The 27,585-nt window shown below is 41.7% G+C and overlaps 1 protein-coding gene across 1 annotated transcript; it reads right to left on the bottom strand.

The window, feature by feature from the left end:
- Window positions 1–1,029: 1,029 nt before the first annotated feature.
- Window positions 1,030–26,255, bottom strand: slc5a6a (solute carrier family 5 member 6a). Its single transcript, XM_071899224.2, has 18 exons — window positions 26,223–26,255; window positions 15,551–15,675; window positions 14,013–14,258; window positions 13,321–13,542; window positions 12,645–12,710; window positions 11,667–11,718; window positions 11,321–11,388; window positions 10,630–10,784; window positions 9,909–10,049; window positions 8,365–8,494; window positions 7,231–7,319; window positions 5,796–5,908; window positions 5,527–5,594; window positions 4,919–5,005; window positions 4,064–4,239; window positions 3,456–3,559; window positions 2,653–2,774; window positions 1,030–2,553 (listed from the first exon to the last, which is right to left on the bottom strand). Exons 3-18 carry the CDS (start codon window positions 14,136–14,138, stop codon window positions 2,350–2,352), a joined length of 1,923 nt encoding a protein of 640 aa, XP_071755325.2. The 5' UTR covers window positions 14,139–14,258; window positions 15,551–15,675; window positions 26,223–26,255; the 3' UTR covers window positions 1,030–2,349.
- Between the last annotated feature and the right edge of the window lie 1,330 nt (window positions 26,256–27,585).

The raw sequence follows: 27,585 nt of genomic DNA, 5'->3' as shown, positions 1-27,585 counted from the left end.
TACACATCATTACGCAAATCAATCACGTACCGGCACTGGCAACACGTTAACCTGAATTAAAGAAAAAGACGGGCACTGACAAAGATGCTTAAAATACATATACAAAATTACTTGAGATGACTGGAACATCTTTTTTTACTTCCAAGAACATGACACTAAACATCAAGTAACTGCCAAACAGAGCTAAAGGAGATCCATCCCAAAAGGTCCAAGATGGCGGACAAATGCTGTGCTTTTGTCTATCATCATTCAGGGCAGTCGTCCCACAAAGGACCGGATGTAAACCCATGCAGAAGCACGGGCAAGTTCAACGCTGGGGGGGGAAAGGAGGCGGCCAAGCCATTTGTGCTGTAATGCGTATAAAGCTAATGAAAACCAAAGACACATACGGACTAACGGAGCACCGCTGACGTGCTTGAACAGTGAGGCTAAATGACAACATTCAATAAACTGGCTATGAAATGAGGCACTTCATAACTTCATGGGGTTTTGCCTGGGAGAAAAGGGACATGGATTGTGTGTCAAACTGTAATGTCACGGTGAACACAACGAAGAGTGACATAAACCAAATTTGCGACAGACGTTCTGATGATTAGATTAGTTATGTAATAGAATACCATTTGCACTTCCGTTGACGAAAGATGCATTTAGTGGGCAACATACTGGCCTCTGTTGTGTATAGTGAATTACACTTGAGGCCCAAAAGCAAGCTCCCCTGCCACAGATTCAGATACAAATACATGTCTTTAAAAAGAAGCTGGACAATCTCCATTTCCTTGCTAAAACCATCTCTCCTGAGTGTTCCCATGCTTTCCAGAAGCCATAAGTACACTTCAACCCGTACCCAGTGAAGTAGTAGGAGGAAAGGAAAGGTTGGTCTCTTATGTACGATTGTGCGTTTTCAACTGAACTGAACTGAACACAGTGCTCACTTGGAGGGACACAGAATGTCTGCTGTTAATTAAATGGCCACAAAAAAGGATTTGTGGCATCAAGAGAAAGCAAAATACAGGTACAGTACTCTACAATGAAAATGAGAAGTAAACAGCGGATGACGATTTCCTTTCCGGGAACGAGACTAGAAGATGCATGAGGAGACAGCAATGTCACTGCCAGTCCAAATGAGGGAGGCAACATATGCATGAGTTCTCTGTTTTGTACAGCCTCTCTCAGGCAAGACATGCACACTTGTACTGCATATAACTGACGGTGATGACGTTTTCTCCTCATGCACCTCCTTTCTAGGAACATGATAATGGCAGCTGAGGATATATTGTGCTTCGTCTAATTCTGCTGCTATGGCACGCCATCTTTGCCCTCATCTGAAAACTTACAGCTTTGTTTTAGTGGATTTATAGTATTTATAGATCTATAGTAGCAGCTGGGAAGGCAAACAGCATTAAACAAAGGCCATGTAAAGAAACTACACAACACAAGAACCAAGGCTATCACAATAGCACAAATCTCATTCTTAATCTTCAATTAAGTGTCAGTCTCGCGGGACATAATTTTCTTTTTATATTATATTCTCTTGTATATATTCTGTGATTTTATGCTCCCATCGTCTCTACAAAAATAACAATAACAAATTTTATGTACACATCTTGTGTTTACACTATTTGCTACCTGATTTTTTTTTTTTGCTTTTGTCAAGCAGAATGACTTAGATCCAAAGTCACAGTGGAACAGTTCCTTGTGCATGAGTAACTCCCCACTGTCTCAACTTCAAACTGTTACTGGACACATTAGGACAGATCCAAAAGCCTTTGTGCGCGGTCAAGGGTTTTCAGGGCGGCTAATGGAGACTGATGGACGTAACGAGAGGTTTTTTCCCCTCCCAACTTGCCTTGTGATTGCTTGCGTTTCCATTTCGTTGTCTCCTTTGATTGCTGCCATTTTGGCTTCCAATGCACAATTCCAGCCTGGCAAGTGGTGATTTCCAGTAGGTTTCATTTGAGAGGAAGTGTGGCGCAGTGAAGTACCAATAAAATGCACCCATTCCACACACTGATATTGAAGTTCATTAGCCTTGTTCTGTAATCCTAATCAAATTGATTCTCGCAAAGTAAAAAAAACAAACTAACAACACCAAACCTTAGTGTTGCATTATCTTCTCCATTCTGCAGGGCTTTGGGACTAAACTCCACTTTCCGCTGTCCACTTAGTGATGGACTTCACATCTAAGCTCCAGACACAGAGGGGCTTCATCCTGCCCCTGATGCCCCGGTACAGGGCTTCTCCCCCAGGAAGAACGTGCTGAGCCCAGGGTGGATGGTAGTTGGGAGTGAGAGTGTGTGTGTGTATGTTTGTGTGTGTGTTTTGTGTGTTGTAAGAAGGAGAACAGGAGGATCACAAAGCCGTCTCCTGAACCGTGTGACCCGTCAGTTGACATGAGGGCAGAGGAGTCCCCGTTTCCTCGTCTCCTTCCTCTGTTTTCGCTCTGTCACTCTCCTCTGTCTCTTTGTCTTCTGTGATCACCTCTTCTTTGGGGTAGGCTGCTCCATTGCTCTCCTTCTTGGCTATCTGGTAAGGCTGCGTGTTGATTGCTTTGGGCTGATGAACAAGCACAAAAAGGCCAATGAAATCTCAGGCTGAGGTGAACAGACAAAGCAGGAAAACACAAAGCGGCATTGATCGTAAATATGAGATTACCTTGTAAGCCAGGGGAGTGACACAGCAGAGCTTCTCTCTGTAGCGCTCAGGCAGAAAGAACAGCAGTTTGCCCAGGACTGGATACACTGTGCCTGGGGTCAGCTCCTTCTCCTTCATGGGACCTGCCACATGGGTGGGATACATGGACATGACAGCAATTTACCCATTACCATATTTCGGTGGATTGTTTTTGCATTTCTGCTTTGTAGGAAGTAGAGTGGAGAGTGAGGGAGAGGGATTGGACTTTACGGCAGCCATTGAACTTGCGACACACTCTACCTCTACCTACCTCTACCTGGAAGAGCAAGTACAGCCCAGCTATGTCCTACCATTGTGTACCACGATGCACATCATACAAACATCGGAAATACGAAAAATGTATTATTTCACTTTCACCATATCATTCCCCACTGAAAAAACATATTAGATGAATGGATATCAAGGCTAAAAAATAAAAAAAATAAAAAAATCCAGAGGGCTAAAGGTTCACATTTTAAGGTAATATATTTGGCCCACTATAGCTAACTACTTGTAGCCTAGGCAGTAGTAGTAGTAGTAGCTAGTTAGCTACTAGCTAGCTACCTAGCTACTAATTGGGGGTTTGCATTCACAATCTATGTGGCTGTGCATTGTCTGTGCCCATTTACCATTTATGTCTGTGCGCTGTCTGCCTGTATGAAAGTTTGCTTGTGTGTGCTCAAGTGTTTGTGTACTTGTATCACTATACTTTGAGGACCCGTTTGAGTCCTTGATGTGGAATATTAACTTAAGTAGTGAGTGTATGTGTGCCTGAGTGTGTCTACCTGTTAGCAGGCTGACTATCAGTCCCACCACCACAACAGTGGTTGAGTTGTGAGCGCTGTACCACATGTAGGACAACGAGTAGAGCGCCTCCACACCTGTCGGCCTGATGGAGGTACGGGGAGGAAGAGAGAAAACAGAGGGAAAGAATGGAGGAAGGAAATGAAGAGGGAAAGAAAGCAAGGAAGATGGAACAAAGAGAAACAAATAGAAAGAAAAAAAACATTTTAAATCTCATTATCCCACTGGTGACAAATAAGAATTTCAATGTTTCCATGTTATCTGCTACAGATGTTTTCAAAATCACATCTTAGGTTAAGATCCTGGCAGACATAAGAGATAAAGCTATTCCTTGTAACATGTCAGAAATCAAAGCAAAATGCATTTCCTTCCTTCCTTCCTTCCACAAAGAAGGATGTTACATCTCTCTAATGGAGAAATATGATTATATGTCTAGCACTTAACAATGTCATATTATGTTTTGTACAATGACAGCTGGTCTGCATCTATAGTGTCCAGTAAAAGTAATGGCATTGGTATTAAGTTTAGTACTCAGGATTCAACAGATAAGAGTTGTATCCCTAAGCAGAACTCTGATGTATGACGTTACCTTGGCTTGGTTGTGGCAGAGCTGACCAGCGTTGTCATGACAGCGGTAGTCATGTTGCCAAGGAGGGGTGGGGCGGTGGCGTTGAGTGACGGTGAAGCAGACATACGCATCACAAAACTGCCGATGCCAATCCAGAAGGCCATGACGAGGCCTGCTATCAAACCAACCACCGCTCCCTGAGAGGGTGACAGAGGAGGAAAGAGGAGGAGAGGTGAGGAAGAGAAGAGGAGATGAGATGAGACAAGCAGGGTAAGACAGGAAAAGCAGAAAGGCAGAAGAGTGGTGCAGAACAAAGATGAGCTGAAGCTTTATCTGGTGAAGAACAGAAACTGTCATGGTGGACAAAGTAGTAGTGCTCGTTTGGATGAGATCAGACAACAAATAACCAACTCCATATTTCTATAATTAAGTTGAAATGGAATTTGGACTCTGTTCGAACAGGAAATGTGCGAGAAAGTCTGTGCAGGCTCAGCCTGTGGGTCTGGACACTGAGATTCAGCCCGGCCTGACATGAGTTCATCCAGTCCAAGCCGTTTTGGCCTAAACCTGCACCTGAACAGCATGCTATGAGCCTGAACCCAAACAAGACCCAACATAATGATAGTCAGGTTTGTGACTGTGTGTCACTGTAGTGCAACATGAGATGATTCAGAGGAGACAGTGGTGTTTTCCTCATTACAGTTCACATCTCTCTTCTTACCATTTACCTGCTGCCACAAAAAAAAAAAAACACTCTGATCAATGAAAACCCAACTTCATCAAGGCTTAGAAAAACTTAAAAGACGAGTGCCTGATCAACCCCAAACCAAATAACTTATTTCAGACATGAGAATCAAAAACTCAAAAGTGACTCACTATGGAGTTCGCCCAGGGGAAGAACATTCCCAGGCAGAAGAGGCCCAGCAGCGGACCGCCCACCATCCCAAAGATGCTGAAGGCTGCCTGGGGGGGAACAGAGGAAGACAGGACAGCATGTCAGTACAGTGGGTGTCACTTTACTTGAGTTGTTGAGTTCTGTGTATACTAGTTAAAACTAGTTAAATCATGGTACAGTTGCATAATGACCCAAAAAAACAAACACCAACTTGATTTGAGATTTTTTGTCTGAATATTGCAAAATTAATTGCAATACATGTGGACAGAGCTTTTATTGCACAATTTCTTAAAAAAAAATTATGTTTAAAATTGTTCAAAAACAATTATGTGAGTGACCAAGATGCTAATGCTTAGGATTTGAACTTTTCCAATAAAATGGCACAACTTTATTTGTAGGAAAGGGAATCCGTGCAGAACAAAAATACCTCGCTTAGGATGCCGCCTGATATGTTTTTTCCATCTTGACAATAAATGGCAGCCCTTTCTGATTTGGAAATTGCAGTGGGCAATATTATTACAATTGTAAATTAATTGTCAACAGTCCTACATCACTGTCTAATTATAATGCAAACCATGTGAGTAGTTACCTGAAGCACAGATCCCATTAGAGAGGCGATATAGGCCATAGCCAGACACACCAGGCCATAGGCCAAAGCTGCGGAATGGACAACCAAGAGATTTAATGAAAACATCTGCTACAACTTTACTGCCAGTAAGAATCATTTATTTATATATTTATTTATTTAAGTTGAAGAAAGCTTTGTGTTTATATGTCGGTGGTAAACTAAATGTAGCAAAAAGTGTGTGCAAATTAAGTGTGTGTAGTAGACAGAGCAGTCTGCACCACTGATCTTACCAAGTCCTTTGGAGAGCAGCGTGGCTTTGGCTTCTGTCATGGCTGGAAAATGAGGCTTAATCAGGTCCTCCAAGGTTACCGTTGCTAGGGAGTTGAAGGCTGAAGAGATGGTGCTGGAGAGAGAGAGAGAGGGAGAGAGAGAGAAACACAGAGAGAAAATAGGGGATTGAATGTACAGTTAGGATTTTTTAGAAACAGTGACATCATTTGTTGTCTTATTGGTGATGACAGAAAATGCTCTCCTGGGCAGTGCAGCAGGATCTGGTGAGTGAGACGGTCATGACATATATATAGTTTTCATAATCATTCACTTCGTCACTGATAGATGACGACACATTAATCCCTGTGGGGAAAACTCTGGGAAACCACTGCACCAGTCAGAGACCCCTTGGGCCTTGTAAACAGGGGCCTTGTCATTCTAAAAGATGCCACTCCCATCAGGAAAGAATGGGTGGTCACTGACAATTTACTGGAGTTTACGTTGTCTTCTTGGGGCTTAGCGGACCTAAACCATGCCAGGACAATGCAAGCCAAACCATTATATCAATATAAATAGTTTGCATCCCTCATTTACCAAAGTGTTAACCTTGCACTGACAATAACCTATGTTGTGAATAAAAGTACAATTGAATCTACTGAAGAGATAAAGGGGGGTGTTTTTGTGCTCAAAGAGCAGGAATTTATTGTGTATACATGCTGAAAAAAAAAAAACAAAAAAAAACACAAAACAGTCACATCCCAAGGAAACTCACTCAGTACCATAAGACAATAGAGCTTTGCAGTGTGTGACATTCTGGCTGGGGATATACTGTATAATGGGCTGGAAATGTGTTCTATAAAATCAAGTGCAGAACAAACACCATTACATTAATGCTGTTAGGCGTGGATGGAGGGATCCATAAAAGTCACAAAAACCCCATTTCTGAAGCATACACACACACACACACACACACACACACACAAAGTAAAACTAATGGACTGTGCCCAACAACTCCTTATCGTTTTACTACCCAGCACATAAGAGAATATAATCACAGCCGGCCAGGCATGTTATTGCCAGGCTTTATTATTTAGAGACAGATTGCTTCCCCTTGGGTTGAAACCAAGGTCTATAAATTACTCGGGTCTAGCCAACAATGATAAAACAATTTCCCATGACAACCATATAATTTCAGTAACAGTAGGACCAGTGTTTTGACCAGATTCTTTTTTTTTTGTGTGTGGTCACGTTACAACCAAGGTAGAATACTCATCCTACTCTAGTTTACCAGTTGTTTAGTTGTTTGTTTTGATCTCAAATTGTGACTCAGCTTCATAGTTTTTCAACCTGGAAAGAAACTAACTCCTTCATGGCTGGCAGAGGACAAACACCGGACAAGCTTTTGGCCCGGGGGATGACCCTTTATTTCCAGGCCTTGTTTCTTGGGTGGCTTACCTGAGAGCTCCACTGAAGAGACAGGCCACAAACAGGCCAGGGAGCCCCGGCAGGCCCTGGAACACATCCATCACAAAGTACAGCACCATCTGCAGAAAGAAACTGGGCATTAGGATGGACCTACAGAACCAGAATGGACAATCAAGCTCATGCAAGAACTCCCATGGCTTTTTACATCAGAGTTGACGCTGCAAAGATACTGACACAAAAAAAAAAAAGTCTGAATGTTGTTCCACACTTAAACTGCTTAGGATTTGCTTTGTTTGAATAAAATGTAAGTCTTTATCTGACATTTAACAGTGATTCTGTACAGCACTTGCTTAAGAAGCTGTGTCAAACACATTTCCCTCTGCAGGTCAGTGATTTGGAAATTTCGAATACAGTTTTGATATTTATTGTGCAATTTATTGTAGTTGTAACTGTAATGGTAATTAATGTATTATTGACCAACTGAATCTCTTTTTGCTTGATAACCAGCCAGCAACCATTCATTTTTAAAGTGTTCCCTGAGTTGTTTGACTAAGGCCTCCACAGACATGTCAGTTAGAGGAAATAGTTTTTAACAAATATTGATCTCAGCCTGACTATTTGCAAAGAAAGTGTGCGAGTTATTAAAATAAAATCAGTAAACATATGTACAATAGCTGAAAAATCTGAGATTAGTTCATTTTGCAGTGTTGCAAAAGCAGAACTTGTTTGCCAGTTGAATTATTGGGGAAAAAAAACATAACAGGCGGAAGTTGACCAAAATCCCTCACTAGGGGATTTTGCAAGATATTTCATCAGATGTGATGTAATCAAGGTAGTGGAGCAGCGGGTCTCATTTTTGGTGCATGACCCCCCCAAAATCGAAGTCATGCTTTCTCTTGACCAACTGTTGCAGGCATAAGCATACAGAATGGTGAACTTTGTTAGCAATGGATGAATTTTATTTTTCCATCCCAAGCTATTACACTTGATTAATTATTGAAAGAAGCCCTGATGCTGCAAATATTAATTATTTCACAAGACTAAGGCACTCATCACACATGATAGTAAATTTATATATTAGATCACCCCCACCCCCCCCACCACACATTTCATTAATCATCACCAAGGTGGAGAACCCCTATAGTAGAGTAGAGTATCACTCGCCTGGTCGTTGGTTTTGACGAAGCCCTTGTCCAGAGGGCTCTCCTCTCCGTAACGAGCAAACATGACCAGACCCATCAGACAACCTAAACACAGTACGATCTGCTGGCACGGGAAAACCACATAGCAAGACCTGGAAGGACACAGAGGGTGGGGACAAAAGTTACAAGTGGGTTTCCCCCCCCCCAACATGCTTAACAAACATGGTTAAAAACAGTTCAGGGCCTTGAGAAACACAGAAAACAACAGAAACAAGATGACCAACATCATAAAGGGACACAAGAACAGAGAAAGTCATGTTTAAAAGTGTAAAAAGTATCAATATAAATATCTAAAAAATAAAGTATGGTTAAAAAAAATATCCAAAAGTAGCAGTAAAAAGATGTGTGTTAAGGTTAGAGCTGCAGTTTGATTTGTTTCTGTTCATTTTAAGGGGAGATGTTTTTTATGAGTCCCTTGGGGTTTCTTATCTCACTTGTAAAAAACTGTATTTCCTCTCCTTTCTGTATTTTAGCATCACTTCACCTCTGTGTTTTATCAGTGTGTAACTGAACCTCAGTGCTCAACGCTGCATTTGTATTCTGTTATGACTAAACATCAAGTTCAGAATAATACCCTGTGTTTTATCAGGGAAGCACCACCTGGAGCCACGGTCCTTAAATCTATCCTGATTGTTTTTGTCTTTTATCAGAAACAAGATCCAGTGCTCTTCTCACTAATCTGTGAAATTCAGTAACACTTTACCTGAACTGCACTGTGTGGCACCATAAACTCTTTATATGCACATTACTTACATAATGATCACATTAGAAAATGATGTGTTTTGAGATGCATTATGAATATGCTGTAACTGTGTTATGCCATTAGCTATATGATTGCGCCAGAAAGTATTCGACCCCTATAGTTGAAGAGGGAAAACAACATAAAAATATGACGGGATTCCGATGAATTTTCCATTTCCGATTTCTGTGGTTTTTCTAGAATTTAATTTCTTGACTGGATTTGAAGATTTTGGTTGATGTTCAATATGATGTTTGCTGTGAGTAGCTGGGCAATATGACTGTCGACGAAGCCATATCACTCTATAGCTGAAAATCTTTCTTTACAATAATATGACAATACGTGAATTGACAGTGGGCCTATAAGTATTTATGATTGTATTGGGACTGTGTGACAAAATGTTTTCATACTTCCGTCCAGTTTTTAGAAATTCCCAAACTTTTCCTGGCCTGAGAAATTAAATTAATTATTATCTAAAAAACTTTTGATACTTTTCCTGGATAGTGACACGTGTTTTCTATCTTTCTCTGCAATGTAAATGATCCTAACAAAACAGAAACTCTGTAAAGAGGTTTTAGATTCTCAGATCATTGAGCCTTTGCTTGACGGCCTCTCAGTGGGGGAGCCAAGGGGCTTCAGGACAATCTGCATTAGGTACACGATCTCAGACGGGTTACACTCTCTACAGCAGGCGGTTTGACATCATTAGGCGTAACCCAATTCTAAGTAACCACACTGACAAGTTCTGAGCAATGGATCATACTTACATGACAGCCTCTTTCTCTGTGCGGGCGCTGAGGTATCTCTGGACCTGGGCCTGGTTGACCCCGTACAGAGCCAGCATGAGGAAGACCCCGCCCACACCCAGCGTCCAGAAAGTGTGGCGCTCCAGAGGGTCGGGGTTCAGGCTGGACAGGCAGAAAGTGAGATACAGTGAGATGAAGATGAAGTCCACACAGGTTTGATTCTCGCAATAGCCAAGGTGTCTATCGACAGCCATGTGTCCTTGAGTAAGACGCTGAACTCCTACCTTTTTACTGTATATGTTATGTATTTAACTTATGCTCTTATCCTACTTGCAATAATTGAGCAACTATGTTTATTGTACAGCTAACAACATCTTCAGACCATTGATAATGTTATCACCTTTTTCCCAATAGTGTAATTTTTACATGATTACATTATTATTACTACAGTTTGAGGTAGTTATTAGAACAGCCATAATCAAATAAAATTGGCAATGCAAAATAAATACAATTACTCATAAAAATGGTTGGAATTTCCTCATTTATGCATGAAACTAAAATTATGTCAACTGCAGAAATTTGGAATATGTACACATGGTCCATGGATATTTCAAATTTTATACTTAATGTCTTAATGTCTTCCAGAAATGTGTCCGAGTCACATGTCCAAATGATCGCTATTTCTGAGGTAATGAGCAATACTTTGTGTACTATCTGTACTATGAAAATGCTGGCTCCTCACTCTAGGCTGGCGATGCGGCTGCCGTTGACGGCTTTCCTCCAGACCTCTCCTATCCCCCCCGCCTGGCTGGCCCCCACGATGATGACCGCCAGTTGGCCCACAAACATCACCACCGTCTGGAACACATCCGTCCAAATCACCGCCTTCAGGCCTCCCTGGAAGACACAACATACAGCAGTCCCCATGGTTAAAATTTACACTTTGACAATCTTATCCAGAGCGACATAAAATGAGCGCAACAGTAGAGCAAACTTAAATTCCTAGATCACCAACATTACAAACAACCAATAACAAGGTGTGCATGGGTCTTGGTTTACTGACAATAAATGTAACAAATGCGTCTGTGTCCCTTGAGTAATCACTTATGATAGAGGTGCTAGATAAAGAAATAAGAGGGAAACATAGGAAGCATTTCAGGATAATTTCAGAATAAGTAGAGGGGAGGAGATATGGGAATGAATGATGTGATTCAGGTAAAAGATGGGGACATGAAGTATTCCTTGATTTCAATCACCAGTGTCTACTAAGTTAAGCCCCAGAGTCACAGGGATTCAGGCAGGGGTAGTTCACATTTCCAGAGAGTCCAAAACTTTTATTAAGCTCCATGAGTGTTACGAACAATCACCACTGAACTGAAACAACAAGCTGACAAGTGGTATGTAGGAGACAAAGCGTAGGTTCAGTCTCTTACCAGAGTAGTGTAGAGAGTGCACACCAGTCCCATGGCCAGCACTGCCCCCCACAGGTCAAAGCCCGTCACTGCAATTGAACACAGCGATCTCATTAGGGAACACTACACAACAACGCTCTTATGCAATCATCTTCTAGCTGAACTTAATTTCCCAGTAAGTAGCTATAACACACATGCTGTATTCGGGATCACCGGGAACCCCAGACTCTCATTCAAAATTGAACATACAAATGAGAGTAAAGCCTAGCAAAACCCAGTGTTCAACCCAGTTAAGTGTCTGTCAGAAGTGTAACTGATGCTGTGGTAAAATGTGACACAGTAGAAGAAGCTACTCTGGTGTATTTACCTGCGTTGAGCGCCAAGGCCGGAGCATAAAGGACTACCCCCATGTAAATGACCTGCAGAGGCAGAGACAAACATTTCAGAGCAGGGACACGCAAACAAAGCTGAGATCAGCGGTCATGTTGTGGAACTGACCTAAGGTAATACATGACATTTTGCTAGTGGTTTTCAACAGTGTTGTTGACCCCAAAACAGGCCCAAACTTAAATAAGTAATAAATTCATGACCTGAACTGAGCCTATTGTTCATACACATTTCTGAAAAGATTTTGGGGCATTGATTTGTCTATAGATTTGCTTCAAGACTAGCTACTATTAGAAAACCTAGTCAAGTTGCTGAAAAAAATGACAGACATTACTCAACATTGTGTATAAAACTTTTCCGACTCTTACTGAAAAGAATATAGATGTTATTAACCTCATCAAGGAAATACATCCCAAAGTGGAAATTTTACAAGGGCCACTGTGACATTTTTAGGGGTCAAAGGTTAGTCTGGCTCCATAAATAAGCAATAATACCCTGGAGGGCGTTCCCTGCTGTGATTATGGGTACAATCAAATTATTAAAAACACCAAAAACACTCTGGTTACAGTAGACAAACACTCAGATAACAGAAATTAGAAACATGGAAGACTTTTACTTTCAATTTATTCTGCAAGCATGAAACGTTTATTACTGGTTAGAGGCTGAACATCAATTTTACTGGATTTGTTTATGTTGCTATGGTTACAGTTCTGCTACAGTGTAGCCCATGGATGCTAGCTGCAGACGTTTTTTATGGTTGCAGTCCGGCTGAACTATTTTTGTGGTGGAGGCTTGTAAATTAATTTAGCTTGCAATAAAATAATATTGAATCAATCATCAGGTTAATCAGTTAGATTAGATCCACATCACCCCCCACTACACTGACAACTAAAACAATGTGGAGACATGCCACCACCCAATCCCACATACACACAAACTATGAAATAAACAAAGATACCATCTGAAAGATGAAGGTCACAGTCCCGCATATGCGAACCGTCTTGTTGAAGCGCAGCTCCAGATACTGCCGAGAGGAGAGAAAGGGAACAAAAGCGGCCGATTACAAATGCAATCTCAAAGTCAGTGTCATCTTGTGATCTAAGGTTAACGCTGTGGACATTTACTCGTAGTTTTGTTCCCCAGTATCAAAGCCAGATATGCAAGTAAGCAGTCATCCTTAAGGTACATGAAATAACTGCATTAGTTCCTGTGTATTTGCAAATTATAGTTGTTTAAGTTCAGGATAAAAACTGTCAGTCTGGCTGTAGATAAAGAGCCATCACAGCCGTTCAGACGTGTTTCTCCTGGACATTAACAGATAAGAAAGTTGAGCTGTGAGGACATACATCGGAAAGACAAAGATAGAACAAGAGAAAGAGTGTGCTGAGAGGGAGAGAGAGGCAGAAAGAGAGACAGAAGAAAGAAGAGAGTACACAACAACAGAGAAATAGATGAGAAAAATATATCATTTACAAACCTCCATTTAAAGAATATCTTTTACAAACTAGACAAATAACATCTAAACCGGATTTTGTCTCAATCAAGTAGATCTGCATATAACCTTTTTAGAAGAGGAGTGTTCATTTCAAACCATGGGTACTTGCTGTCTATTACTTCTCCAGTGTACTGTGTACCTCATAGGCGCTGGACAGCCGCAACCTGTAGAAGACTGGTATGAATACATGGGCCGGGATGAGCAGGCCCAGGAAGTAGGAGCAGCCCAGAAACCAGTACTGGGTCCCGTAGGTGTAGACCTCAGACGGAGCACCCAGGATGGCCACGGCCGACTGGAAAGTGGCCAGCAGGGACAGAGACACAGGCAGGCAGCTCATCGACCGGTCGGCCAGCAGGAACTCCTACGAAAAGCAAAATGCCAATGTCAGGTCAGGACACTGTTTCTAAAAACACAAAAAAAAAAAATCTAATTTTGTGCCAATTTAAATCCAGTGTTTAATTTAGCTGCAGTGCAACCCCACCCTCCACCTCCAAGCTGGAAAATTGCCCTACAGCTAGGAAAATGTAAATACAATGAAAATTAATTATCTAGCCTGATTGCTCAGCCTGCCCAAAACACAGAGAGAGAGAGCAGAGAGACAGAGACAGAGGGGGAGAGCAGAGAGACAGAGGCGGGGGGGGGGAACAGAGAGAGAGAGAGAGAGAGACAGAAATGCAAACCCGAGTTTCATAAACTAAATTACCCTCCCCCCCGAAACCCCCCCCCCCCAAAAAAAAACCCAAATCTATAGGAAACACTGATTTACTGAGGCATCATCAGCAGAAAAAAATGATTTCTTCGCCGATGTATCCGTCTAACCCCAGTGCCTACCTGTGTTGTGCGCTGGCGGCCGCCAGAGAAGGCGTAGAACAGGCCGATGCCAGCCGAGGCCACCAGCAGCAAGGCAAAGATGACGTAGTCCACCGTGGAGAACTGCATCTGGACTACCTCCCCCATGATGCTTTAAGGTGGAGGCTGGGGGGTGGAGGGGTGAAGGCTGTTGGAAGCACGGCCTCGGAGGTCGATCACAACGGCAAAGGAAGCGCTTCACCCATAGGGATACTCACTGAGAGCTAACTGGAGGGCGAGAGGGAGGGGGAGTAGGAGAGAGAGAAAATGTGAGAAAGTCAAGCCAACTTTACTTGTAGAGCATTATACAGCACTGATAGCGCTTTAAAAACACAAACCCAATGTGTACTAAAGTGCTTCACAAAAGGTGGGGTACAAAACTGAGAAAAAAGGAGGCAGAGCAAGGAACACCAACAGGAAAATAAGATGTAAGGGAAATAAGGTAATAAGAACATGATTAAAACCATGAAATAGACACAGACACAGTGAAAGGCCAATGAATTAGGTTTTAAGACGCATTTTAAACATTTTTGACTGCTTGATTTGATGGTTGGGGAGGGCTATTCCACAGTCTTGATGGAGCCAAAGCAAAAGCCTTATCACCCGTAAGTCTTAACTGGGACCTTGGGACTGCCAGGAGCAAAGACGCCAGAACAGGAATAATATTGCCCGTTCTTTTTAATCTAGATAACAGAGAGAGAGAAAGACAGATGAATGTGTGTTGCATTAAGGAGAGAGGGGAAATTCATGTGTTAAAAAGTGAGAGACAGTGAGAAGTGTACGTGTGAGAGGATGATTGCGAAAAAGAGTGAAGAGAGTGACGTCTTTATGTAGTACATCTAATCAAAAGCAAGTTTGATTTTGATACTGTTGAAGCAACCCAGCCTTGAAAATACACACACACACACACACAAGACCGCTTCAAGTGTGAGGGTAACTGTGCACCAGGGCAGCATGACCTGTGTGTTACTATCTTATGAGTCAGCATTTTTGTTTAAGTTTAAGATAGAAAATTAGCCAGCAAAGATTGTAAAATTGGATTGTGGCCTCTGAACGCCAGAAACTCTGGAGCTCAATGACTAGTTTCCTCCTACATATAAAAGCTAGTGAAGGATCCGTGAGATAAAGGTAAAAATGAGAATAAGCCAGACGCAGGCATGCATGACCTTCAACCTTCCCTTCCCTGCCACACACACACACAGTCATCTGCATACTCCACAACAAAAAAAAACATATTCTTGACTATTCCACATGCCTTCAGTACACTTACAATCACAATTAGTACAGTGCTATGTTTGTGTCCGCATTAGGGCTTCACAAAAATGTCTATTTCTAACTTGCAAACCTAATTTAATAAGAATCAGTGTTACAGCTTCCTAAACAATGCATTCTGATAGATGCGTCACAATTCATAACACAATTATTCAGGGGAAAACAACAAAAAAAACAAGTGATATGATCTTTTTCCTCGTAGCAGCAGTGTGTGTATGTGACAGAGAAAGCTACACAGAAAGACTTACCTACTCAGTTCGAGCTGCCGTCGGCTGGCTGACACACACAGACCACTCAGACTTAACGCTCACCGAAGGGGAGTATCTCGCTCACAACCACCAATCACAACCACTGTGGAGTCGACAGGGAAATTCTGCAAAAAAAAAAAAAAACACAGCACACCAAACACATACATAAGAAAAATCACCTGTCACAACATTGTTACCAAAGATTCAATACAAACACAATCTTTCCCAAAACATGTATTTCTTTTCTTTTTCAATACGGATCATTTTGACCAAACAAAACTGAATCCCATGTTATATTTGCACAAGCGATACACAACAGCGTGCTTTTACAGGTTTCACTTACTGGATATGTTTTTGTTGTCAGAGGTGAAGAGAGATTTTTGACTCCCTGCTGTGCTCATTTGAGTCTCACATACCTCTCCTGTTCAACTACACGAAACACCATCCTCTCTTTCACAACCTGCTCTTTCGCAATGTTGGAGCTGCACTGTCCTACGCTCCCTACGACAAGGAAGAGCCAACGGGCAGCTTACTGCAGAGAGGTGAGGGGAGGGAGAGAGGAGAGGAGGTGTGGAGTAGGGTTAGGAGGACAGACCAGGGAGGGGGGGGGGAGAGATGAGAGGATCTGTGCAGCAGAAGATAGTAGAAATTAGGGGAAAGTATGAGGTGGGTGGCGGTGGAGAATTACAAGTGATACAAGGCAGGAGGAGGGAAAGAACAACGAGGGGAGAGGAGAGGGAGAGGTGGGATCTCGTGAGATGTTGGGCTCCAATTCAATTACCCCTCTAAAACAGGGTCATGTGTTCATCAGAGAGAAAGTGCAGGCCTATGGCTGCATGAGATAGTGTATCTGTGTGCGGTATATAGCCTATAAAAAATGACCCATTCAAAAAAATGACACCCTCGGTTTGGACACATGGTGATAGGATGACGTTGGTTTGCCGCTAGTGACTTGAGTTCAACTTAATAGTTTAACCAATTTTGGGCTGGTCATGATTCTTATTTTCATAATCCGGCAACATTATGTTAAGTGAGCTTTCACCATTCTGAATTCTGAATCAATGCATCCAACTTGGTGATAGCTTGTTCCTAATTTGTTCACTAGCTTGCACAACATGCTTAGCTCAAACAGTAGAAGATGTTCGTAAAAAAAAAAAAGGCACAAAAAGAACCAATGTCCTGCTGTCCAACACATTTAAATCAGATCTTTCAGGTAGTACTGTATTGATTCATTTAAATCACCTATACAAAAATTCCCAGCAGCAAAAGAAAAAATATGCAATTTTAAAATGTTGCCAAGAGATCATTACTTATTTGTCATAAATGCAACATCCTTAATTTTCTTCCTCTGTGCTATAAAACTGTCAACCTAATGTCAAAGTCCAGACACTGTCACTGACACTTTTGTAGTATTAGGAGAGCCGGCAGGGAAATTTTGCTGACTGGACCCATGTATTCTGTTGTCAATTAATAGGGACTAAATGCACTGTAATTACCCTGTTGTTTTGGGGATTTTGGAATTTGGATGCTCAATGAGACCAGATGATGAATTTTAATTGTCTATACATTTTTCTAACAGTGGGAGCAACTTACCCTACAGCAGGGGTCACGACTGCTACATGAAAGTGCTTCCCTAAATTGAAGTTGCTTGCAACAGGTGCAGAGACTTTTGTCTTTTATAAAGAAAATTGGGCTGGGTAATTTGGTTAGTTTGCCACTTCCAGTATTTAAATAAGACAAAAGTCTCTGCACCTGTTGCAAGCAACTTCAACTACAAATTCATTCCAAAACCAGCAAGCATAAAACTGGTATTTCAGCCAGAGTGAAAACATGGTCATTTTGTTAAAAATAAACTGGCTGGTTTTAAATAAACTCATTTACATCAACTTCAAAGCAAGTTCACACATTATGAGAGAGAAAAGATGAGCTACTTGCATTCAGAACACTGACATCAGGTGCCAATGGTTCCAAGGTTCAAGGTCTCTCTCTCTCCCTCTCACTCTCTCTCTCACACACACACACACTCTCTCACACACACACACACACACACACACACACACACACACACGTATTAGTCTATTTCAGCAGCCCAGTGCCTTATAATTGACATGTTGTCAATGACACAATATACTAGCTTGTGAAGATAGAAATTTAACCATAATACATGAGTGTCTCATTTGGCTAAGCATTCTCTACTGTAGTGTTTTTAAAAGGCTGGGTAAAGTTAAAGATTATCATAGCTCCCCAAACTACGCTGGATAATCAGAAACAGTTTTGTCCACCTTCATTTCATCAGGTAAGTCCCACTGAGATTAAGAAGAATCATTTCCTAAGGGTGACCTGGCCAAAAATGACGAGAACAACAGCAGCCCATTGCCATCAAGACAGTGAGTCTATGGAGCCTCTACAGGGCTGAGGGCTGATTTCAGCACATGGACCAAAGGACTCTACCTTTGCATTATGGACTATGTCAAATTCTGTGTGGACACTACAATTCCAACGAAAACAGTTTGCCGTTCTCCCAACAGTAAACCATGGATACAAGGACATGAAATCACAAAAAGAGTGGTTTCAGGAGGACGTTTAGTCAATCCAGAGGGAGCTGAAGAGGAAAATCAAACATAGAGAGAACAACTACCATGAGGACAACTACCAATTTCGCCAGAGGGGATCAATAGTTTCATCTGATCTTAGTCAACATGAAAAAAAAATTGACATTAGCGCAGATAACTTACAGGGTTTCACAGAACATACTGACAAATATGATACAGCAATTACAGGATCACAGAGGAGAGGGATGATGCAGTGTACCTCTTTAGAAGTAAACTTGCTGTGTACTCGGCTTCAAAATGGACTTCAAAAGCTTTACTTTGCCCATGAAGCTTGTTGTGTGATCCAGGAGGCTGTAGCCTTCAACCCCCTGTTCCCACACATAGTCTACTCCTCTGGCAACTTCACCGCCTCAGTCTCTCTGTTTCTGTGTGTGTGTGTGTGTGTGTGTGTGTGTGAGAGAGAGCGAGAGAGAGTGAGAGAGACTGTGTTTGTGTGTGTGTTGATCAAACAAAAGTAGTGTTCTGCAGTGACAGGCCTGTCTGTGTGATTCTCCTGAGCTGGGTTGATCAAGCCCTGGCCAAGACATCTGACCCCATTAAATACCACACTCATCATTACGGCTCATTATCTATAACCTGAGGTATGAATTAGGTTGGGAACAGAGAAGCGATTCCAAAACTGGTTCAAAATGTGTAACTATATATCATACTAATAAAGCGAGGAATCTCTGTATGTGTGTCCTTCGCATATCTCGACAACCGTTCGTCCGATCTACTTCACACTCGGCGGGTGTATTGCTGGGGACCCAAGAATGTGCAGTGTCGGATTGGACACGCGACACGTTCAATATTAATATTAAACTTTGAATAAACAAGCGAACAGCGCTCTGTGCAGCAGCGGGGCGGGGCGAACAGCGCTCTGTGCAGCAGCGGGGCTCAAAGCGAACGGGCACTGCACTAGTATGAGATAAAAACAGAAAAATATACATGTCTGATTCTTCTTATAGACACTAAGAGGGCAATTTAAATGCACTCATCATCACACAGCTGCTTCAAGAGGTATAATGTAGCTCTTTAACTCATCCCAATCAAAGCTAATGCATGGAATATGTGGTTCTCCAATGGAAGGTCATTCATTTCAAATGAGAGAATCCATTACTGCTGCATCCTTCCACTGCTGATGACATTGTAGTGCAAGTGTTGCACGTCTTGGATTTATTCCACTTATGTTCTACCCTGTTTGTTCCAAGCTCTATGATATCTTCAGAATGGAAACATTTCAGTAAATTAACGTTGCAATGAAATTATATCTTAAAATACTATAATCATTAACCAAGCTTGATCAATTTCATCTCAATATGTTTGAGACACAGGATCCTTGTACAGAGCTCTGCAAAGTTTGCATCAATATAAATGAATGATTGTGGGGTTAGGATTTGTTTTGCAGCACTTGAGTCACATCATTCACAATGCGTGGCCACTGATGACAAAGCCACTCCGTTTACAAATCTTGATTGAGCCATGGCAGACTGTGATCCAAAAACTGCTCTAAAGTTTGGGTCTCAAATACAGATACAAATACTAATAGTAGCCTCTCTGAACACCGCTAGTCTGCACTTCAGCCTGCTGTTCCATAGAAAGCCTTTGTTCCTGTGTGAGAGTTACTGAGCTGGATCTGGCAAGCCCCTTGTTGCCCTGCTGGTAAAGATAATAAACTCCCTACTGTTAAGATGTCATGGTAAAAATTTAACAATGCATTAAGACCTTTCCGACAGGTTAGAAACGGCCCTTGGATTAAAATCCTTCCAGCAATTAAATCAAGGACCACACCACAGCCATTTCACAGCATGGGACTTATGGAAAATTACTAAGGTAAAGCTACTTAAAATGCCAGACTTGATGTACAAGCCAGAGCAGTTAAGGTTTGGGAGACTTTACTTTACATTCCAGTGTACCATTTGTGGGCAGCAGCAGTTTGTAGTCACAAGAGAATTTAAAAGTCTTCAAGATCAATAGACAGTCAACCTCAAAAATAGACAGCAATCCTAACGGTCAAAGATGTTTCCCCATCTAAAATGTACGTCATTATCTAAGACTATCAAAGCAATTCACAACCACATCAGGTCAAACACAACCTTGTGTGTATTGTATACAGACTAACGACAAACTAATGTAGATCTAAAGTCAACATACAAAATGAACTGTAAAATCAGTCGGAAAATGAAAATCATGCACAGTGAATCATTAAAGACAAGAAGAATACTATCATCTCTGCCGTGTCTCTAATGAACCACACCTGACCACAGAAAACCACTTATTTAGCCTGCAGTGTTGAGCAGATACTTGGGGGGGGGGGGGGGGGAAACCGGTCATGGCTCCTGTTGTTACTAAGGGACTATTGAAAACCTCTGAAGGATATGGCCTTGTTAAACTTGACATACCATAAAACTTCTAATAAACACAATGTCTCAAGTTGTAATTGCTGGGGAATGTGTCATATTTCAGAAAATAAAAGCGCGTTTCCAAAAGACCAGAGAACACTGGATGAACAGTTCAATATTCAGATATTTGTGTCCTCAACAACTAGATGACAGCACCAATTGTTGTCAGATTAGGACTTGGAGTCACTACAGTATAATCAATTGGGATTGGGATCTGTTCTGCTTTGTACTTACAGTTGATTAGCTTCATCGTCTCACAACAAACCCGCATCGATTTTTTCACAGAGATGCACAGGTGAGCACACACACACACACACACACACACACACACACACACACGCGCACATTAACCCACAAACACATATCTGGTCCAAATGCTGCAATGATTCTCAAATATGCTTCCGCTATACTATACTTGTAAAAAAAAACAAAAAACAACACAAAACACAGATGATATCCATTTCTGCATTTCCCGAAAACCTTCCAATTAATCTGCATTCCAAAAAAAACAAGAACAGAAAACACAGCCGAAGCATGGGAAACACTGACCGCTTTATCTCTCAGCCAAGCCTAAGAGAAACTCAACCCAACTGGAATGACCTTTATAGCAGGGGCGGTTTGATGTTGCAGCCTTGCTATGCCAACAGTTCACCAAAGCAGAAGGTGTTCCCCTCAGCTGTTAACCATAATGTGTGACAGGGGGTGCATGAAGTCCACATAGCTTAAATGATACTAAAAAGGTCATGGGGCGTGGTGCAGTAGGTTGCCTTTCAGTTGCAAGAGAGGACGAGGGTGAGGCTCTCTGAATCTGCTTCTGTAGGTAGAGACTCATAATTCTAGATAAATTCAAATCAGAAAGATTCAGCCATCTTTGCTCTTGTGTTGAATATGCTGTGTGTGGGCTCCTGGAAAGCAAAGGCAGAGTCACCCTCTTCATGTTGACTCCAATAGGCTACTTAACAGAAACACAGGAACCCCAGAAGCTATTCCAATCTGAAGTATAGAGTACAGTTGATTGCTTGCTGCATTAGACTGCCCTTTAAAAAGGAAAGATGGCTCAGAGCAAACAATCTGCTTCTGCACCAGTTGGCCAAGGCTAGGCCTATTTCACTAGGGCTGTGTTTCTTAACTTTTTCACCTAGCAACCCCCCATAAATAAGGCCTTATTTATGGGGGGTTGCTAGGTGAAAAAGTTAAGAAACTTCCTTCCTCACATCTAGTTATTGTAGGTATGAGTGTGCAAAATAGCAAACTTTAACTGATCTTTTTTTTCTTTATTTTCTCTATTTTGACAAATTATTAGGGATGCACCGATACCGATACTGGTATCGGTATCGGTGCCGATACCAGGCTAAAATGGAATATCCGGCATCGGAGATTTTACCCAAGACTAAAATCTGATAAAAGCCATGAGTAACATGTAAGAAATAAAAGCAAACTGTCTTGATTTTATGCATTTGTGGCACATAGAAACCTGTATTTCTCAAACAGTGGGAAAAACAAGGATTTTATCTCAATAATTCTGTCCATTGACCCCAAACTAAGGAAGTAAGCCTTAGCCTCAGTAAAAGTAATGGATTGGATCGGTACTCAGTATCGGCCGATACTTAAACTTTCATACTCGTAACTGGTATCAGCATTGAAAAAGTGGCATCGGTGCATCCCTACAAATTATTGGAAGAAGTCTAGAAACTGCAAATATTCATTATTGCGCAAAAAAAATAAGGTCTTCGTCATGCACAAAAACTGTGGTATGAGCTATGATTCAAACCATGATACATTTTTATATTCAACTCAATTATATTCATGTATTTTTTAGATTGCAGAAATCATCTTGTTACCTCCAGACTGAGAAGAACTGCAATAGATTTATCACTGACTTGCATCAATGTTGTATTAGACATCTTGAATTCAGGGTAATCTGTGATATAATGTCATGTACAGTCTGTGTACTCATGATGTTGAGTCATACCCTGTCTTATGTCCTCCCGCTAGCCTTCCATTTTAACTGTGTCTCTCTCTACTGTGTACAAGGTCAAGAAGAGCAGAAACGACACTGAAAATAATCACAAAACAATGTTCTCTCCCTTAATCTTTTCATTAAAAGGGTTTCCACACTCTACCATTATAATGATTCAAGAAGAAAAAAGGACAACATTTCAAAGCCAAATCCCACAGAGGCTCTGCAGTTTACTTTAATGTTTGGCCAGGTTGGCGGTGAGGGGGGCACCATTACAAAAAACATCACACAAAAAGGTCAGGGAAGCCACGGTTGCCTGGCAACACAGGGACAATGATTGCACATTACATATTATGTCGGCAGGGCTGAGCTGCTGGCTGCGATGCTTCCACCCCCTCACCCTTTCATCTGTGTAAATGATGGAAAATAGAAAACCAGTTGTTTGATGGGAAGAGAGCAATTACAGCGCGGGAAGGTTTGCAGCTGCACACGACAGACTGTTGCATCAGACATGTTTTAACGGAGACCAGGAGAATTTGATATTTAAGCCTAATGGTCTCAAAGAAGCATATGCACATCCATATTATTTCACAGGTTCTGGGTAGTAGAAATTAATACAAAAAAGAAGAAGAATACCTGAACACTGCTTTTTATCACTAACGGCAATTAGGCCTAGTGATAGATTAGTATGCATGTCATTACTTCAATGTTAGACAATTGGATGCATGCAATGAGTTTAGATGAGTCATGCTGTTTTTAAAGCCTATGTGCTCGGTACACAAGATCCACTTACATTCACAAGACGCAATTAAATGCCCCGAGCCAAATGTCATCATATGTAAAACTGACACAAACAACAGCGCAATATTATGTTTTGTTCTTTTTTCATCCAATTTTCAGAAATATTGCGATAACAGTGTCTATTGAGATATTTTTGGCCAAGAAAATCACACCAAGCAACCTTGACACTGCCCACGCCTTGTGCCCTCTACACACAAACACACGTGAGCACACACGCATGCACACATAGCTGGTCCACTGTCATCTTCTTTGGAATTTGTGCACCCATGGGCCCCAGTCCTGGTTGTATCTGAGCAACCCAAAAGGGCAATAATCTTGAGTAATCATTAAACCTTCAGCTGAACCCTGGCCTGCTCAGTGAATCAGCGATATAACAGGCAGAAAGAGAGACAGGCAGACAGACAGAGGGGCTGGGACCAGCACAAAGATCTTTTTATAAGTAGTTGATATAAGGGCCATGATTAAGGAAAACATAAAAATATATTCATCAACACTGACCAACTTGCTGTTATCAGTGCTAAAAGACAGTGACTGTGAATCAAGGCCTAGCATGGGCTGCTGCACTGAAGACTGATAAGACTGGGCAAAACAAAAACGTGACATGAACAATGTGTCAATTTCATGTGACAGAATTACTGTAATATATAGATAACACAAGGAGAATGATGTTTGGTTAAAGCTTGTGTCTAATCATTAGCTGGTAGAAGATGTGGTAGCTGTTCACAGCTGATAGCTGGAAGGTCAGTCTGGACTTATCTAGCACATCTGACAAAATTCACACAGGACTTCAGTCACCACTGGGAAGGTGTGTGTGTGTGTGTGTGTGTGTGTGTGTGTGTGTGTGTAGAGCAAAAGACATGTTTTCTAAGAACTGAGCATTAATGCAGCACGGTTGCCGATGCCTTCTCAATGTTGTTTCTGTACTTTCTCTTTAGCAAATGATTGCTTAAACAAGCCATGAGAGGCTAGATAAATTGTCCCAAATGGATGACAAAATCAAATATTTGGGCTTATTATGTATGAGTCAAGGCCTCTGACTCTCAGTTTTACCCACTGGTCAAATACATTGCTTTTTTTCACATTTACTCTAAGATCTATAGTTCACAAATGGGAGAATCCAGACTGAAACAGATTTCACATATGGACAGCTCAGTCTTGATTAATGAACATGAAAAAGGCTCTCCCTAACGTGTAAAAACAAGCATGTAATCCTTGATAAGCTGCAACCATCTTGGTGCTTGCTAAATTGCCAAATCTGCCAAACAAGTAAACAATGGAAGTTTGGACTGTGGTAAAGTTGGCCACAACGATCAGCGCTTGCTTGCTATAACTACCTCCTTGTCGTCATAATTTGAACCCGTGTCTCGATTTTCCATTCATAATCTTACACAGAACATAGTTATTTAGAGGAGGTAAGGCTGTGAAGTAAGGACGAAAAGGGAAAAGGGAAAAGTGGGCATTCCAATTAATACACATACACTGTCTGACTCGGGATTTGAACCGAGGTCTGAGCTACACTGCAAGTGGTGATGCAAGCAGGCTGTGTAATCATAGGTTGTCTGTTGGTTCTGCGTCAAGACCACAGAAACATTGCTATGACTTGCTAAACTGAACTGTCAATTGTTAGTTGTCAATGAACAATTTCTGGGTTACATCACACAATGGCCCGCATGCAATCACTAACTTGTAGTTACATTCATAGTTGAAGTGATGCAACTCAGTGATGGGAACATGCGCAGCTGGCTCATCAAAGTTGTGTCTTTGGTCGGACACATGTCTAATTTCTAGCTATGAGAGGCAAATTTTTACAAATATTTTGATTAGACTGTCTAAGGTTATGGGATGAGTAGGGTGCATGTCCATTCCCCAGAGGTTGTCAAACTTCTCAGGTCAAGGACCCTCAAAACAATACACATTTGGTTAGGGGACCCCATCTATGCCGATTTTGTCCGCTGGCTCCAAACTGAAATGGTACCACTAGATGGTATGCCTGTCTAGGGAGGGACTGAAACTAAGGACAGATACCATTCAATATTTTAATAACAGCAAAATGAAACTTTTTCTGTCATATGTAATGGATGCTTTGAGGTGTCCAGCCCCCCAGTTCGGGGATCACTGTCACAGTCAGTAGCCTATGTAAATATCAGGTATACCAAAGAGGCACCTGGTGGCTCAGAGCAGCACCTCTGATGGTATTCAACGGAAGTATAAAGCTTCAGTTAAATCGAACCAACAGGTAAATATTGACTGTATACTTCAAAGGCAATAATACGGGAGTCGTTGACCGTGTATGTTTACACGTGTTATCTGATCACGAGTATAACAGCCACACAGACATAGCTAAATAAGAGCTGCAGGTAAGCTGATATAATGTATTACTGTAGGGTTTAGAATATTATTTAGCAATTTCTGTAACAAGCAGTGTGAGAATGGACAGATTTGTTGCCAGGTTGACTAATTAATCCCCACACGCTCCGACAAGTCATTCATTTGAGCAATGCAGTCGCCTTGTGAGTGAACTAGCCAAACCGGCTAACGTTAGCTAACGTGGTTGACAATCTTGGCGCATTTAACGCTACAGGAGGTGACATTACCCGGCTGTAATGTTTCCAGTGTATGGCAGCTGTCATCAAATACAATCACAACCTTAAGAATAGCAAGAAGGAGGCACACTAGCTAACAGAAGCTAGCTTACTATGTAACTAACCTACACGTCCGCATGGTCTTACCTTAACCAACCAGCCAAACTTTGACTCGTGCACCAACGGTAACGTTAAGTACTCTCTGATATTGGAGTTCACCATGACACAATCTCCGAGCTCTCGGTGGTTAACGCTTAATGACATTATAAGCACATTCATCCTATTCGTACATTAAGGCAAGTCCTCTGTCATACAAAAGCAAGCAATGATTCTTACCGTTGAGTACTCTCTTCTAGGTTGGCAGATACATCACTTCGCTTCGCGTAGGAACGAATGGGGTCAGGCGATGGCGGACCGCCCATTCTCCTTGACACCGGTTATAGTGCTGCCTTCACGTGCGCCTCGTAAACTCCTTATTCCGACACAGCAGTTGTAAATACGACTTCGCGCATTGAAGTGCTTTTGGTAGAATGTAATAACGAGATGGACCCTGTAGCAAACGCAGTTTCTTGGTGGTCACTCGTTAAAAAATCAAGCTACCTTGTGGTGCAGAACTTAGAGGAGAAAATGTGCATCAGACATGTGATAGTTTATGAATATATTCGTCAAAGGTTGCTGTACTGTACAAATATAACTTTTGCTACGATTTTACACCGCTTCCATGCTCTCCGCCCCCTCCTCGTCACATTTCGGCAACTCAAGTATCAGGAAAACGACTTTCAACGCCGTATTTGCCACTTTGTTGGGCCGTTCACGTATGTCTGTCAAACCGTAATTACATTTCCGATAGCACTTTAAGGCATCATAACACGTGCTTTGGCTGAGTTGCAATGATTAGAGCATAATCTGACTGCCAATATTGATTTGTGAGCATATGGGGTATTTTCCATTCAGATTTTTTTATTCACACATAATTGAAAAGAAATGAAGTCCTTTTTGAAATTGGACTCAATTAAAAATAAGACTCAGGGAAAATATGCTGACAACAGTTTGGCAGCTGTGTAATTGGTGAGATCAATGTTCTTTATATTTTGTAAAAATGGGCGACATTGGTAGTAAATTGATCTGATTTCTCATGACGCCAGTCAGCATCCCTGGCTGCGCTGGAGGAAGGGAAAATCGTCATCATGGTAATTAATTACCATGGCAATTCGCGCGTCACTTGATTGATTTTTACAGCTTTTTTGACGGTAATCACACCCCCACACCCCACCCCCCACAACACATACACACGCACGCTGTCATCTTTCTTACCTGTCCTTTGCTACGTCGAAAGCAAGGATAAGTACCGTTTTATACGATTATCCTTCATTGCAGAAATTTGGTCCATGTAGTCTACCTACCACTTCCACGTAATGTTTTGTAATGACTAAATATCGGTTAGATTTATTAAGCTTTTCTGACGCAATCGTCGATTTCTCCCTGCTCATCCGGTAAAAGCGCAGCTGCATAGGTTGCCACATCCTTCCCTGTCCTCCGGCTTGTGACTCATATGTTTCTCATTGAATTAACAGTGACAAGCAGGGAGCCACCACGGGGGGCGACTGAGGCTGTAAACATTTCCACAGAAACAGAAAAACGGATGCTATTTATGGGATGGATTTGATCCCTCTATATCGGTCTGAACAGAAAATAAAAT

The sequence above is a fragment of the Centroberyx gerrardi genome, chromosome 18 (genome assembly GCF_048128805.1).
Source record: "Centroberyx gerrardi isolate f3 chromosome 18, fCenGer3.hap1.cur.20231027, whole genome shotgun sequence".
Lineage (NCBI taxonomy): Eukaryota > Metazoa > Chordata > Actinopteri > Beryciformes > Berycidae > Centroberyx > Centroberyx gerrardi.
Note: the sequence above shows the minus strand (reverse complement) of the source record. Positions and strands in the feature narration are given on the sequence as shown.